The sequence below is a fragment of the Castor canadensis genome, chromosome 12, assembly GCF_047511655.1.
Source record: "Castor canadensis chromosome 12, mCasCan1.hap1v2, whole genome shotgun sequence".
Classification (NCBI taxonomy): Eukaryota; Metazoa; Chordata; class Mammalia; order Rodentia; family Castoridae; genus Castor; species Castor canadensis.
The window spans coordinates 21654385-21671274 of record NC_133397.1 but is presented as its reverse complement, the minus strand read 5'-3'; the positions used below and the strand labels follow the sequence as shown (position 1 = coordinate 21671274).

At 41.3% G+C, this 16890-nt stretch overlaps 1 protein-coding gene across 16 annotated transcripts in view; it reads left to right on the top strand.

Annotated features, from left to right (window-relative positions):
• Positions 1-16890, top strand: part of Dtnb (dystrobrevin beta) — a 269435-nt gene that overhangs the window by 116107 nt on the left and 136438 nt on the right. For all 16 annotated transcript variants that reach the window (XR_012439625.1, XR_012439626.1, XM_074049317.1 and 13 more), the window contains 2 exons: positions 349-454; positions 2641-2807. Coding sequence is in view for 14 of the 16 variants with exons in the window: in XM_074049317.1 (XP_073905418.1) it covers positions 349-454; positions 2641-2807 (273 nt within the window). In the remaining 2 variants the exon portion in view is untranslated. The remainder of the gene's footprint in view (positions 1-348; positions 455-2640; positions 2808-16890) is intronic.

Genomic DNA, 16890 nt, shown 5'->3' with positions numbered 1-16890 from the left:
CACTGGACAGCAGACATACTGATTGGAGGGACATCAAAGTTCTTTTCCTACTGGCTCTGTGTCTGATTTGGATAGGACCATCACAGGTCATTTAAATGCCTTTGCTCCTTTATTTCCTGACGTGTCAAATGAAGATAGTATTACCTATCTTGCTTATTGTATATGCTTGTTTTAAGACTCAAATTAATGTGTATGGAAATGCATTTCTATATGGTAGTGTGTAGTAGATTGCAATAAGGTAAAATTTCATGTGCAATTCATTAATGCTTGGCTGAGAGGATCCTGTTAATCTCAGAGTTTAGAGACACTTGAAGATTTAAAGCGAATTTGTTTTTCTTCTCTTTACAGAAGAAGATAATGCTGAATATGTTTCTAGATACAATGATGGCCGATCCTCCCCCCCAGTGCCTTGTCTGGCTACCTCTCATGCACAGGCTTGCCCACGTGGAGAATGGTGAGCGGACTTGGATCATTCGATTCCTAATGCTGTAGGAAGTACAGGAACTGATTATTTGTGTTGTCCTAAGCTGTTATCATTGAAAATTATAATTGGTACTTACTGCCGTCCATCATTTGCAGCTTGTGGTTTTAACTTTCCAAAGAGGAGTATTTATTTCTTTATAAAAGGGTGGAGGATTTTATTTAAGATTCTAGAACTAATAACACTAGGTCATAAGACTTGGTGTAGAAAAGGCTCTTTCACTCTCAGATTGCAGACAGTGGTCTTCATGAGCCTACCTGATGGAGCGGTGACTCCCTTTTTCCCCCTTTAATTAATCGAAATCATTGCTTTTTTAAAAATCTTTTTTATTTATAATTTTATTAGCATGTAATAGCTGTACAGGGGATGCAATAACAACTTTTTTAAAAAGTGGACATGCATTACCTGACCCTATAATTACTTTTGAATACTTAAAAGAATAGCTAAGATACAATCTAGTACTTATCACCCATATGTCCTGCTTTTTTTCTTCACTGTTTAACCTCGAATGTACCCTTGCTGTCCTTCTCAGTAATTTGACTTAAATCTTTGATTCACTTTGAGTTGAAGTGATACTCACTTCTTAGAAACCTCTGTCTTTCTTATATCACACAAAAAAAAACAAGGAGAAGCTGAGAAGCCATTAAAACCCACAGGCTTCTTTCCCCTCCTTTCTTCCATACTTTTTCCTTTTTTAAAAAAACTTCTTAGCCTTTTGCTTAACTCTGGCTTTAGTTTCCAAGTATCTCAAGATTCAGGATTATTTTCTTAAAAGACCAGAATCTTTATACTAAATTTTTACCCAGGATTTTTGAATAGACATATAGGTTGTTAGATGACTGCGGTGTTCTTGGTTCATTGAGGGGCAACGTTTTTATTGCCTTAGGTGTTTTACAGTTGTATATGCAGTTCATTTTCACAAAATCATTTTGTATCTGCCATGGGAATATCGTTTGTTAAGATGCATCATTGTCCAAATGGGTTTCACCATGTCTTCGTGTTGAGTGTATTTTTTATTGCTCACATTCTAATGTGGTTAGTGACACTGTTTTTCCTTAGAGACACAGAAATGTTACAAAATCATTGAACTATCTAGAGAGGAAACATCTTGCCTATCACATTAACATTTGTTTATTTGTATTAATTCTTACAGTGGGAAACATTCTAAAATTATGATTTTTCTAGATTTTTGCTTTTGTTTCTGGTTTGGGCCCTTTACTTCCTATGTAGTGAAATTATTATTGAAAAAGGCAAATACTTGTTTGCTTAAGCAAATGTGAATCAGAGAGTACAGCACAGGAAGGTGGCTATACATCAGGCACTTTCCCAAACAGCACTTAGCAGGCGCATACTTGGCCTTGTTAGTGACTGATGGAGACTCTTGTTGGGTCTGCACTCCGAGTCTTGCTCTCCCACATCATCTGCTTGCCCTTCCACTAATGTGAACACTGGCTCCTAACGGGTGTGGTAGAATAGAAGTACAGAGACTTACACAGTCAACCAAAATACTAGCCCCAAATTATTACTTAGAATTATAAATCCATCTCATATGAACCCAAAGGTAATACTTAACAATTGATACTGATGTTGACTAGAAGAGCTATATCAGATGATACAGTTTTGTTTTGAGCACTTTCATCATTCCTTGGGGGGGGAATATATATATATGTATATATACATACATATATATACATATATATACACAGCAGTACTGGGTTTTGAACTCAGAGTCTGCTAGGCAGGTGCTTTACTTCTTGAGCCCTCTTTGCTTGGTTATTTTTGGATAAGGTCTTGTTTTTATGCCGTGGACACTGATCCTCCTTTTTTGCCCTTCCGCATCTTTGGGATGATGGGCCTGCCACCGCGCCCAGCCTTTTATTGGTCGAGATGGGGGTCTTGCTTACTTTTTGCCTGGGCTAGCCTTGAATTTCAGTCCTTAGAGTTTCTGCCTCCAGAGTAGCTAGTATTATAGACTTGAGCCGTTGTGCCCAGCTATTTCTTAGAAATATCTTGATGACAAAAAAGCAGACCATTTAGATTCTCTGGTTCCAACTTTGTTTTCACCTTGGCTTTTATATTAGGTTTGGTTCCTCTGTATTGACAGTTCTCCAGATGAAATCACTTCTTTGCCCTGCTCCCTCTTGTCTCCCTGCTGCCAGTCTTCCATCCGGTGGAGTGTTCCTATTGCCGCTGTGAGAGCATGATGGGCTTCCGGTACCGGTGCCAGCAGTGCCACAACTATCAGCTCTGCCAGAACTGCTTTTGGCGTGGCCATGCCAGTGGCACGCACAGCAGCCAGCACCAGATGAAGGAGCATTCCTCTTGGGTAACTGCTTTGTTTTTCATCTGTGTCCCTGTTTACCTGAGGGGTGCCTCACCCATGTGGAGTCTGGAAATCTAAGTACCAGCATTGGTGCTGGGGTGCAGATGTGTTGTGCTTCCTTACTGGATTTTAAAGTGCTCCAAGAGATGGAGATATTATTACATTTGAAACAGTCCCTTTTCTTCAGTAAGATGGAAAACATCCCTTTCAAAAGTACACAGTTTTTTTGTGATTTTTAAAATTGTACTGGGGTGACTCTCTAATGATTATTCTTTTGAGCTTTAAGTAAATTTTTCAAATTTTGTTCATGTTGATAGGGTTTAAGTGTTACAAAGACAGTGGCATGAAATAAAGGGAGTTAACTTTTGCATTTGTTAGGTTGGGAAAAATACTATATTTTGTATTGCCTCATTGGTGTCCTTATCTTCAGAAGTATTTTTTTAAAAAAACAAAACCATATTTGGATTGAGGTTAATACTTGGTTTTCCTGTTGTGTTTATAAATCATGTAAATCACTTCTTTTTCTTCCCTTCTCTCAGTCTATTTCTAGAGTTTTAAAAATGCCATGGTTTTCTTTTCGAAAGGTTGGCTCTGCTTATGTTTTAAACCTTCTTTTGCCTGGCATCAGTCACTCACGCTTGTAATCCTAGCTATTTGGGAGGCTGAGATTGGGAGCATCATGATTGCAGCGCAGCCAGGCAAATAGTTTGTGAGACCCCCATCTCCAAAATAGCCAGAGCAAAATGGTCTGGAGGTGTGGCTCATGCAGTAGAGTGCCTGCTTTATAAGCATGAAGACCTGAGTTCAAACCCCAGCCCCACCAAAAAGCAAAAACATCCTCTCTTCTAGTTTTGGTTGGTTGCTTGGTTGGTTGGTTTGCTAAATGGTAGAGGAATGTATAGGATCAGAAATATAATTCAGGATCTAGGTTCCTATACCTGGTATCCCACTGGACTTCAAATTTTAAAAAGCTTTAAGAACCAGAGAGTTCCACCCCCCCTTTAGTTGTCTTAAAAATCAACCAAGAAAAAGTAAATAAGCTCATATCGACGATTAAAGGAAAAAAAGAAAAACAAACTTCAATGCCTGTGTATACTTAACTATGTTTCCTGCATCTTTGATGGGTTTGAGATATATTTTTATTAGAAAGATTTTCAGTTAAAATTAATTATAAAAGTTAAACATTCTATGTTAGGTCTTGCGAATTCCAACTTTTTTTAAAAAACTTTTTTGGTGGTGGGTCCTTTTTCAAATCTTTTTTAAAAAACAAAGGAGGGGGTGTGTGGGAAAACCCCAGTAGTTTTCTTCTCTTTTTCTTTGTATAAACAGAATTTAGAAATTTTCGGATTGTTTCTCTTTCCTTATGTAACGTACAAGTACCCCACTGTGCCGGTTGATTGGTGGATGTTCTCTCTGTTTTTTTATGTTGTAATCTTTATACTGAGATAATTTTTCTGCTCAATTACCTTTCACATGGTTGGGGTTTACTGTTACAGGTCTACTGAAAATTCTCATTCTAGACGTTGGAGCAAGACGAATGAGGAACTTCTTGTTCCTCTTAGTTTGAATTTGCTCATTTAGCTAATCCTTTCAAGAATGGGGATTTTACATTTATTTAAAGATAAGCGACTGAATACTGCTTTCTGATTTACAAAAGCACTTTTGTCATATACTCCTGAACTTTTCACTGAGTTATAACATACATATAGAAAATTACAGAAATCACCAGTGAATTTTTGTATTTTGTCCTTGTGCTCTTGTGAAGTACATTGTCTTTCCATGTGTCATTTTTATTTCAGCTTTGCTATATTTTTGTTTTATGAATTCTTTTATTTTTGTTATAGTGACTTAAGATTTTGCACAAAAAAAAATCTTGGTATTATCAGCATGCATAATATTACAATTAGTATCACAAACATATCTGTTCTGAATTTTGGTGGCTGTGTCCACCGTGTATGGCAAATGCATACTGGCAGTATGTGTCTGCATGTGACTTGTTTTCAAAATTAAGACTGTACCAAAAGAGCACCGGCCCTTTGAATAAGATGTGGGTGATTTTTTTGGGGCTGGGTAAAGATATTTCCACCTAACAAAAAGATACGTAATTAGGGTTTGGTTTTTTTTTTTTTTTGGTTTTTCTTTTTGTTGTTGTTGTTTGTATCTTTTTTGTGTGTGGTGCAGAGGCTCGGACACAGGTCCTTGCATGTACTAAATAAGTATTCTACCACTGAGCCACATCCCAGGCCTCGGTAATTAGTTTCATAGGAATTTCTTTGAGGTTTTCCACTGTGTCTGAACTAACGTTTTGAATGAATGTTTCTATATGTTCACAACAGAAAAGGTTAGTGTGTTTAACCAGCTGGCATATGAATATATATTGCAGAGTTGATTTGGGTGGTTTTTAGTACCTGGAAAATTATTTTGATTTTTTTTCCAAAAGGTTCTGTTTGATGTTTCATCTAAGTAGCTGTGTATTAATTCAATATTGGTTTAGGCCTCAGTCCATCTAATTTACTTTGATTCTCAAAAAGTGCCAGCTGTACTATATCTGCTATTCATCCTGTTCACCTATTATTAATTCATTTCATTGAAACCTTAAAATTTGTGACATTGGCTTAGCAGTCAGCTGGCACACTGATGAGGAACCTGATATTGGAGTGGGGAAAGTTAGAAACCCCTGTATGCAATGGTAACCAATTTGGTAAATTTGTCATTTTTGATCATTTGAAAGGTAGTCTCACCCCAACTGAGTCAAATGTTGGAAAGGATCAGATTGGGATTCTGTTAATGGTAAGTAAGGTGACAAGAAAGACATGAGCTTAGGAAAGAATTGGCTATTTGCAGGCAAAAAATGGAAGGGAATGGAGGAAAGTTTGGACACTTGTGGCAGGGAAGAACAGGCTGCTTCTGACTATAGAGAGTAAGAGATGAGAGTTAAGAAAGTCTTTAAGCAGTGAAAGCCTAAAAAATGTTCTCCTTTGGAGAATGTGACTAGTCTTTTGGGAAGATTAGATTAAGGGCGCAGGTTTTGTTCTCTGTTTCTTGTCAACATCACCTTAGTCTCCTCTGCAGAAAGGCTCATTTATTGGTCTCAGGTCCATGAAACCTGGACACAGATGTTTTTCAGAGTTCTCCAAGTGACTGTTGTGCAACCAAAGTTGGATCCTTGTTTCATGTGGTCTCCAGGTGGTTTCTGTTAGAAGCAAGAGGCATGGAGAAAAATAAGTCAGACTTGAGAATTATGTCCAGGAAAGAACTGTGTGGTTCCTGCACATGGAATTGACAGGAAACAAACAGATCAAAGTGCTACTGTTTCTGAGGGAATCATATTGGCAAAGAATCCATAAGCTTGTACTGACCAAGCTTTTGACTGTTTGAACTGTACTCCACTTTAGAAAACCAAGTTCTCACCCTGACAGAGCGGTTGGTGTGTTGAAAGTTGTATAGCCCCGAAGGAGGCCATGCCAGAGCCCACTTGGTCAAGGAGGATCTTGAATAAGAAAAAACTCCTGCTCCTGTGCCACCATCCTGTTTTGGGACTGGGAAAGGAAGATGCAGATTAAGTTGTTTTTTTAGTTATCAGTTGCCTTTTTAGGTTGCATCATAAGGAGTTACACCTGGTCCTAATGAGACTTTGGTGTATCCAGAGATCCTGTATGCACTGACCAAGTGAACCACAGGTTTTCTTTCTGAGTGTGTATAGTGTGGTGGGAGAGTTTACTATTCTATGCATAAAAAATGGGATGCATATTTTCCTTTTTTTCTTGGGTATCTAACTGATTCTATAACCTATTCTCCTTGCAGCCAGGTAGGACTATATGTTTGGTTCTCACTGATGGAATTTGGTTGGTAGTTATATGCATATTAAAGCAGGCGCACCGTGTCCACCCTCTCTGCCTTTATCCTTTCCTTGTTGACATCATTGGCCCAATGGAAATATCTGCAAAGGAACTTGCCAAGGCTAGCACCTTAATGGAAAAAGTCTGGGTGCCTGAATGCATGGAGCAGAGCCCCTCGGCCAGTCTACCTAGGACTCTGATGTGAGCAAGAAATGAGGACAATAAATCAGAAGTATAGGAGTGAGGAGACTGAGTACAGAAATCTTGTAGGCCTTGTCAGGAAAGTGAGATTTGAGCAAAGACTTTGATGTCTGCCAGCAGTCATCTGGAAAGAGCAGAAGGAGTACTCATAGTTAAGACACTAGGGCAAGAGTACACTTGTGAATTCAGAGAGCAGCAAGGAAGCCAATGTGGTCCTGAGTAGAACAAGCCCCGGGAGGACTGCAGGAGAGGAGGTCAAAACATTAACAAGGCCCTTGTTGGCCATTGTAAGGACTTCTACTGTAAGTGAAGTGAGGAGTCTTTAGGGTTTTGAGTAGAAAAATAACAATTTGATTCATGTTTTAAATGATCAGTTTGACTTCCTGGCAAAAAGTAAAAGTGGAAGAAGAAGAGAAGCACAGAGACCATTTAGGAGAAACTTTTATGGTAATTAAAATAAAATTTGGTAGGATAGTAGCAATAGAGATGGTAAAAAGGGTTGAATTAGGAGATATATTTTATAAATCAACATAATGATGTTGATGAGGTTTAGGAGAGGAGTCGGGGGAGATGCTAAGACTTTGTTCTAAGCATCTGGAAAGATGGAATTGCCGTTGGTTGAGCTAGGGAAGGGAAAACTGTGGATGCAGCACACTTCAGTGTTAGGAAAAAGGGTTGTGGTTTTGTTTGTTTTGTATTTTGAGATAGGGTTTTGTTATATAGCCCAGGCTGGCCTTGAACTCACAATCCTCCTCCTCCACCTCCTGAGTGGTGGGGATTACAGGTGTGTGCCATCAGGCAAAACTCAAGGGTTCTGACTGGCCACTTTAAATTTAGTTGCTTATTAGTCGTCCATATAGACTTGTTGAGTAGGCCATTGTAATGAGTTTGGAGTTCAAGAGAGATGTCTGAGATAGAAGTAGAAATTTATGAGCCTCTGGCATATATTTAAAGTCATGAGTCTGTATGATAACAATGAATGAAGATAGAGAACAGAAGAATAAGGAGGAGGAGAAGACTTAGAGTTGGTCATGAAGTTCTCCAATGTTACAAGATCTGGGAGAAGACAAAGACCCTACACCCAGTAAGATACGATGAGGTCTGGGAGTGTGTAGTTTTCTCAGTACAAATGAAGAAGGTGTTTTGAGGAGGAAGTGATCAACTGTGTCAAATGCTCCTGATTGTCAAGTGAGAAGACAGAATTGATGCTTTGTCCAACAGTGTGGGGACTGTCCCCACAGAACAGCTTCCATGGATTGCTGGGGACAAACCTGAGCAAAGTGGGTTTAAGAAGGAAAGGCAAGAGATCTGGAGACAGCAAACCCAGACAGTTCCACCAGTGAATGTCTTTTCCTAAAACTGTTCTCCTCTCCCTCACCATATCCATCCTCCCTCCCTCTCTGTGCTGTGTAGTCCAGGCTGGCCTGGCACTGGCACAGTCCTCCTTCCTTGGCCTCTCCAGTGCCAGGATTACAGACATATGCTACCATGCCTAACCCCCACCACCATTTCTGAAAGCAGTTCTTACTGCGATTTTGAAGGACTCATTAGTCCCACTTCCCTTTTCCCCACCCAGGATTGTAGCCAGGAGTTTGGCGATACCAATCTTTTGGAGAAAGAGATTTAATTATAACGATACCATGAATGTGGCAGTAGCCTTTGAGTTGAATACAGCCCCACCAGCTGTTGGCCTTTCCAGCAGGTAGCAGAGGAAAAAGGTGCTGCTGCAGAGTTTGCAGACCCTGTGAAAAAAAGGGGAAAGGAAAGGGCTGAGGTAGGCATGTTCACTTTCTCTGAGACCAACCAGATTGTCAGGGAGTAGAGCAAGGGTCAGAGAGGCCTTCCACATGGGGACAAGAGAGCGAGTAGTGTGAGTCTCAGTTTTTATATTCAAACTCACAAGGACGTGTAAGCTGTCTTTTCTGAGATGCTTGGTTCATATTTACCCAACCTTGTCATCAGGACTGCAGTGTCCAGAGTTTGGGTGACTCCTGCTGTGTAATAAACCACCCCCAGTGCTGGGCGCCGGTGGCTCACACCTGTAATCCTAGCTACTCAGGAGACCAAGATCAGGAAGATCACAGTTCCAAGCCAGCCTGGGCAAATAGTTTTGAGACTCTATCTCAAAAAACCCATCACAAAAAGGGCTGGTGGAGTGGCTCAAGGTGAAGGCCCTGAATTCAAGCCCCGGTAATGCAAATAAATAAAGAAAGAAATAACGCACTCCCAAAGTCAGCGGCATAACTGCCAGTCACTTGACCCCGGATTTGGTGTCAGGAATCTGGGCAGGGTGGGGATAGGTTGGCTCTTCCCATGCTGTCCGGGTTCCTAGCTGGGATGACTAAAATTTGGGGTTGCTTATGGGACTGGAGGCGTCTCCACTCCTGTGTCTGCTGGCTTCCATGTGATGGAGATAAGGCAAGTCTCCACTGGAATGGTTGCCAGCCTCATGCGACCTCTGCATGTGGTGTGTTTCTCACGCTTATGGCCCCTTTGTTTTAGGAGCGTGTGTCTGAAGAACAGGTGGTACAGGAGTGCTGGGCAGAGCTGCCTGGTTCTTCTCACCTCACTGGAACCTGTGTAGTGTCACTTCTGTGTCCTGTGGGTTCTGGGAGTCACTGAGGTCAGCAGGACAAGGGAGGGAAGATTGGACTTCCCCAGGAGGTGTGGTGGCTGGTCTAGAAGTCATATTGTAGCGAGTGCATGGGGTGGCAGATTGTATTGCAGTTATCTCTTTAGTTGATTTTATTTATAATTGTTATACTAGGGGTACATTGTGACATTTACAAAAGCTATATATCAGAGTTGAATTCACCCCTCCATCATTCTCCTTTGTCCCTCCTCCTCCATTCCATTTACATACATGTATACACAGTATTTGTACCATATTCACCCACCTCCACCCTTTCCTTATGTCCTCCCTGTACACTGGTATCACCCCCAGACAGGACCTGTTTTGTCCTCCTGTTCTGTTTTTGTAGGTATCTCTTGTCTCATGAATCTGTTTGGAAGACAGCACAGGGCATTCCCATGTAAGCAGAGCCTCCCCTGAAGTGGTTAATTTAGCCACAGGATTCTCAAGTATTTTTGCTAAATTATCCCTTTTTTTTTTCCTCTGAGGTACTAGAGTTTGAACTCAAGGCTTCATGCTTGGGAGGAAGATGCTCTACCACTTGAGCCACACCTAAATCCCTTTTCTGGTCTGGTTGTTTTGGAGATAGGGTCTTGCTTTTTGCCTGGACTGGCCTAGGTATTGATCCTCCTGTTTTATGCTTCCTGCTGTAGCTGGAATGACAGGTGCACACCATCACACCTGGCTTTTTTCTGTTGAGATGGGGTCTTGCAAACATTTTTGCCCAGGATTGCCTGAAACTGCAATCTACTCCATCTCAGCCTCCCAAGTACTAGGATTTTACAAGTGTGAACCACTGACACCCCACTTAAATTATGGGTTTTTTTTTATTTTCCAGTAGTAGAGAAATTTGAAAAATTACACTTTTTAAAAGAGCCCTTTATTAAAACAACTAAGCATAAGATATGCTAGGATTTTTATTAGCATCATTAAATGCTGATATTTGAAGGAATATTTTTCAAGTAAAGTGTTTTGGATATAGGCTTGTTTTGTTTTTGTTTTTTTTTTAAACTAATCACTGTTAAATCTTTAAACCTAAATGTCATTTTCCTGCTTGGATTAATTTGCTTTTCTGATTTACTTTCAACCAGTTTTTCTTCTCTCCTTTCCTTCTACCTCCACCCCTCCCCCAGCCATTGTGGTAAAATTTTAGTCTATAACACAAAATTTACCCCATTAACCTTATCTAGCTGTGTGGTTCATTGGCATTGGCATATTCACAGTGTTGTCCGAGCGTCATGTTGTTCATTTCTAGAACTTCTTCATCTTCCCAAGATGAAGAAGCCTCTTAAATCTTTCTCGAAATCCAGGGAGGGGCTTAAAGCATAGACCCTACTTCTGATTCCCTCCTTCTCGTCTTCCGTTCAGACCTCTGCCTACCCTTGTTTTCACTTTACCAAGATAAATCTAGCTGATTCCACCCATGCAGAGAGAGAGGGAGAGGGAGACTGATTATAAAGTCTGCACCATAGATCCGGGTTCTTGGTAGAGTGGCTTAGTGGGGCAGTTACGTAACTGAATGTGAGAGGAAATCTTCCCCTTCCTTCCCAGCAGATGGCAGACTCCTCTCAACAGTGTTGCGTATCCCCTTCAAAACCTACTGTAAACGAGGAAGTAGTTTGGATTTGCTTAAGTATGTTTGTTAAACAAATAGTACTGTTTTTTAAAAAGTAAATCTTAATGAGCAGCTCATGTTCGTGTAGTTCATTGTTCATTAGTGACTGCAAAATTAAGCAGTTTACGGTAGAGTCAGCAAGTTATGTTGTTATAGACCAAGCCGTTGTCTTGTCCTTGTCAGAGCAGTGCTTAATTTTCGTGTTGAGTAGCACCTGTCTCCTTGCATCTCAAATTCTTCAAGACAATTCAGTGTCTACTCAGTGAGAAAAGGTGTGTTTGTTGGCCATAATTCTGTCCAGTTTTAAATATTCACATGACTGTTTTGTACACAGCACAAGGCTGGGCAGGAGGATTTTTTTTTGTTTTAAAACATAAGACAATATCCCCACTTGCAACAAGCAGGAGGTAAGACATACACATGAAGAAATGAAAATGAGTCCAGTCCTTTGGCCCAGTGCCCAGCTCTCCTCAGAAAACCTTCTGAGATTGTGTCCACCTTGGCTGCTGTGTTTGCACCTGTTGGTCAGTGTTGTAGGGGAGGCCATCACGTGTGTTATACATTACTCCAGCACTCCATCATGGTCAGGGCTTCCTCTCTTCGCCCTCCACATTGGCAGCTCCTCCAACATGTCTACAAGCTGCTTTGCCTTCTCCATCTGAAATCTGGCTTCTTTCCTAGACCTCCACTTCCCCTGGAGCCCCTGCAGGCATGGCTGTTTATTCTCTCCACTCCCTTGTGTATTTAGGGGTCAGAGGTGACATCATTGGTCAGGTGACTCTGCACTTACCATCTAAACTAGATCCAGTGGAGAATGAAAGAAGGGGGTGCTATAATCATGCAGGAACCATATGCACCAACCAGGCTTATCCTGAGCAAACTCGGTCTTAGGCTTGCTGTTTAAGTGTTCTGTTGCTGCATAATTGGATTTAATGGCTTAAGACAATGGAAACTTACTATCTTGATTTCAGCAGGTCAGAGAAGTCCAGGCCTGGGTGGCATGGCTGGATTCTCTGCCCAGGCCTCACTCAGCTGAAATCAAGATGTCAACTGAGGCTGTGCTTACTGCCTGCGGCTTGGGTATCCTCTTGGCAGTTCACCCATTGTTGGCAGAATTCATTTCTTTGCAGCTGTGGAGCTGAGGTCCCCATTTTCCTGCTAGTGGTCAGCCAAGGATGACAGCCAGCTCCCAGAGGCTGGCTGCAGCCCCCTGCTATGTGGCTTACTAGGCAATTTGCAGTGTGGTCATTCACTTTCTTCCAGGTCAGCTGGGATGTCTCTCTGATTTTCTGTTCTCCAGAAACATCAGCCAGAGAAAACATCACTTTTAAAGGACTCACCTGGTTAGGCCATCCCCATCCAGGGTAGTCTCCATTTTGCCATATAGCATAACATAATAGGAGGAGGAATGGGGTATCATTCATAAGTTCTACCCACATTCAAAGGGTGAGCAGTTTTATAAGGATGAGGGTTGGCTTAGAATTCTGTCTACACTAGTCACATTAGTTATTTTACGCTTTGCTTTCCAGTTGACCACTTCTAGAATATCATACCATGAATGTCTCAGTTAAAAAACAAAGTTGAAGAAGGTAGTTGAAAAAGGAGCTCTGTCACCCTCCTTTTCTAATTGTAGCTATCTCCTTACTCTCTGATCATGCTCCTCCCTCCGTGGATCAGATGGGTTGGTTCCAGATCCATGGTCATCTCACTGGTGATTTCAGTGTCCATGGGGTTGAATCTTTTAGCATCCTGGCCATACAGTTTCTTAACTTCCTCAATTCTGATCCTTTCTCAGTGTCATATCTTGGACATTTCACCACTGCTAACTGCTCCTCTTCCAGAATCACTGACTTAGAAACCCCGCTCTCTGTTGATATCCTGGCATTACTCCATCTGATTTGCTCACCTTCCCTCAACTCTCACTCCTTTAATCTCCTTCCCATTTCTGGCCCATTAACCTATCTGCTTTCTGTGTCTACCAGTCCTATCTTTCTACTGTCTCCTTATCCACTTTAGAAATGGCATTTATTCTTATACTGTGAACCCCCTTGGACTGTGACTATTTTGTTAATCCATCTATCTGTCAACCACATTCATGGGTGGATTAGTCTGTGTGTTTCCTCTACATATTTCTGAAGAAAGTCATGTAATTGGGCAGATGAGTATACCGTACATTCAGGAGCACTCCATATCGGCCCTCAGCATTGTACTCCTATTACATTTTCCTCGTCACCTTGCTTTACAGTGGTTATTCTTTTAAGTAGTCTAAATAGACTCTTTTTAAATTGTCTACCCCCTCCACCTCTTTCCTCAGATGCCTTCTTATTTTAGAGAGAAAAGCCTCAAGACAGGGGCTCTGTTCATTTTCTGGTGTTAGGCTTATTCACTGCCCATCTGCTTATTCAGAAAATGCTTACCAGGCTCCTGTTACATAGCAGGCACTGTTCTACACGATGAGCTCCAAGTCTACACCTTCATGGCGCTTACGTTGAAAAACGAACAGATAAATAAAAGCATACAAAAAACGATAGCTCTGAAATGAATGAACAAAGAAAATATGAAGTGATGGTGAGCTCTATGCAGAGAAGTAAAAGGCAGGGAGAGGACAAAAAGAACTTAAGATATGGCTGTCAGCATACTCCTGACACTGAGTCAGGGAAAGAGAACATCTGGAAGAACTTTGTTTTTGAGGTGCTGGGGATTGAGCCCAGGCCTAGCATGTACTAGGTAAGCACTCTACCACTGAACTACATCCCAAGCCTGAAATAAAGAATCTGAGTAGGCCCATAACAAATAAAGGCATTGAGTTAGTAATAAAAAAATCTTCCCATAAAGAAAAGGTCAGGCTTAGGTGGCTTTGTTGGTGGATTCTAGTAAACATTTTAAGAATACCAATCCTTCACAACTTTTCCGAAATAGATGAGAACAGAACACTTTCCATCTAGTTCTATCAGGCCGGTGTTATCCTGATACAAAACTAAAACTTAAAAATATAAAAAGAAAACTAGTATAATGTTTCTTATGAGTTTGCATGCAACAACCCTCATCAACGTATTAGCAAATCAAATCCAACAATAAAGTATTATACAACATGACTGTGTGGGAATCATCCCAGGAATGAAAACTTGGTTCAACATGCAAAAATCAATGTAATACACCATGTTTGTTTGTTTAAAAAACTATGAATAGAAGGAAACTTCCTCAACCAAAGAAAGGACATCTATGAAAAACCCACAGTAAATGTCATACTTAATGGTAAAAGACTGAATGCCTTCCCCCTGAAATCAAGACTAAAACAAGGATGCCCACTCTTGCCACTTTTATTCAGTATTATACTGGAGGTCCTGCCCAGGGCAATTAAGCAAGATAAAGAAATAAATCAAAAAACAAAATAGGCTGGGTGCCAGTGGCTATGCCTGTAATCCTAGCTACTTGGGAGGCTGAGATTGGGAGGATTGTGGTTCCAGGCTAGGCCAGCCCAGGCAAATAGTTCATGAGACACCCATCTCAACCCATAGCGAGACCACAGCTATGGTGGGAAGCATAAACAGGAAGGTCACAGTCCAGGCTGGCCAGGGCAAAAAGTGAGACTATCTTCAAAATAACCAGAGCAAAGAAGGGGCTGGAGGCATGGTTCAAGGGGTAGAGCATCTGCCTTGCAAGCATGAAGCTTGAATTCAAACACCAGTAGTACTGAAAAAAAGAGAGAGAACAAAATAGGAATAAATTTAACCAAAGAAGTACTAGACTTTTACATAAAAACTACAAAATATTACTGAAGGAAATTAAAGAAGACAAGGTGTGGTGAACACATAAAAGATTGTTGTGTTGATGGATTGTATTGTGTTAAAGTATGGAAAATTGTTGAAATAAGAAGCATTAGCTAGTGTGTGTTGGAACTTAGAAGCCAGCCAGAGTGTGACAGGCTGATATGCTGATAAGCCAAACCTAAGGTGACAGTGTGGATAACAGAAGTGGTGAGGTCACCACAGGGTATATAAACTCAGGCCAGAACCCAAAGCCTCTCTGGCCTCCTAGCCCACCGGAGACCATGCTGTCACAGTCTGTCCTGAGGCCCTGACGTAGAGGCAGCCGCCGCTTGTGAGCGTGCCTCTTCTCCTGATGACCACTGGGTGTTGCCAGTGAGCCATGAACTGGACCTGCACTGAAGGCGGCTGTGAGGATCCCCTGGGGCACAGCTATGCCCTCCTCATCGGCTGAGAAGATGTCGCACAGTGAGTGAAACTTGGGGGAAGGTGTGAGTAACTCCTGGCTGGCTAGGGTGACAGAGACAGGCATTAGGATCCATAGGAAAGTGCCGTGTGAATGTGTTTGAATTAAAGCCCTGTTCTCTGAAATAAGAGTCTCCTGAGTACTGTCTCTTTGTACTCAATTGAACCAATAAGCGCTCGTCATACAAGGAAATTTAAAGACTTGCTATGATCACAGTGTGAATAATATACTTACCACCACTGAACTGTGTTCTTAAAATGATTAAGATGGTGATTTTTAGGTTATGTGTTTTTTACCAGGATTTTTTTTTTTTTTTAAGAAACTTGAGAGAAACAGCAAGCAAAGGATTTGAACACACATTTCTCCAAAGAAGATTTACAAATTGCCAATAAGCACATGAGATGCTCAACATCATTAGTCATTAGGGGAATGTAAATCAAAAACACATGAGATGCTGGGCATGGTGGTGCATGCCTGTAATCCCAACATTAGAGAGTCTGAGGCAGGAGGATCCTGAGTTCAAGGCTAGCCTGGGCTAGATAGTGAGACTCTGTCTCAAACAAACATGAGATGCCACAAGGATAGCTAAAATAAAAAAGACAGACAATGACAGTAACAAGTATTGATAAGGATGTGGAGAAATTAGATCCCCATACATTGCTGGTGAGAATATAAAATCCTGTGGTCTCCTTGGCTCACAGCAGGTCCTTGACATGTTAAACATACAGTTGCCACATGATTCAGCAGTCCTAATTCTAAATTTATAGATTTGAGAATTGAAGCCATCTGTTCACACCCCGGCCGGAGGGTTTTGGGACCTGAGGATTAGGAGACCACAGGATCACGTGAGAGGATGGACTTACAGGCACAGAAACACTATTGATGGAAGGCCTTCCCCTGAAACTAGGACTTTCTACCACCATTGAGGGAGCAGGGTGGAGGCATCTAGCAGTGTTCGTCAGCCTGGGGTGCTTTAAATATTGCTCTTTTCAGTTTTTGAACGTTACTCCCAGGTGTGCACTATTCATCCTTCAATCCATACAGCTACAAAAGGCCGAGTTTGAAAACACATTTGAAATGGACCCAGCTGTTTTAAAAGATGGATGCTTATCAAAGAAAGAATCGGTGTGCAGTTCCTAAAGTAATAAAGGCAGGATTTCAACTGTGCTTGAATATTCTTAGAGCAAAGAGACAGCAGGGAGGTTTGAGGCTGGGTACTGAAACCATGAAGCCCCTCAAATGAGCAATTTCCTCTAGCTGTCATCACTCACCCACAGCCCTCTCTTCCAATGTTAGATCTTTCTGGGTCTTACAGGTGGCCACCAGAGCTGAGCTGGAGTGAGTGTATCCTGCTTGCATATGTGAAGAAGCAGTGGGCCTGGTGTGACCCAGCCTATTGAGTGCATTTTCTCAAGTTCATCAGTGGTGATTACTGGATATGTATAGCTTTCTGAGATCTATGGATACAGATTTAGGGGAGAACGCTTTCTCTAAATGAAATTAATAACTGCGTATTGTATATTCATTACATTTTATGAATGTAAATGTCCAATTATAAAGCACTCC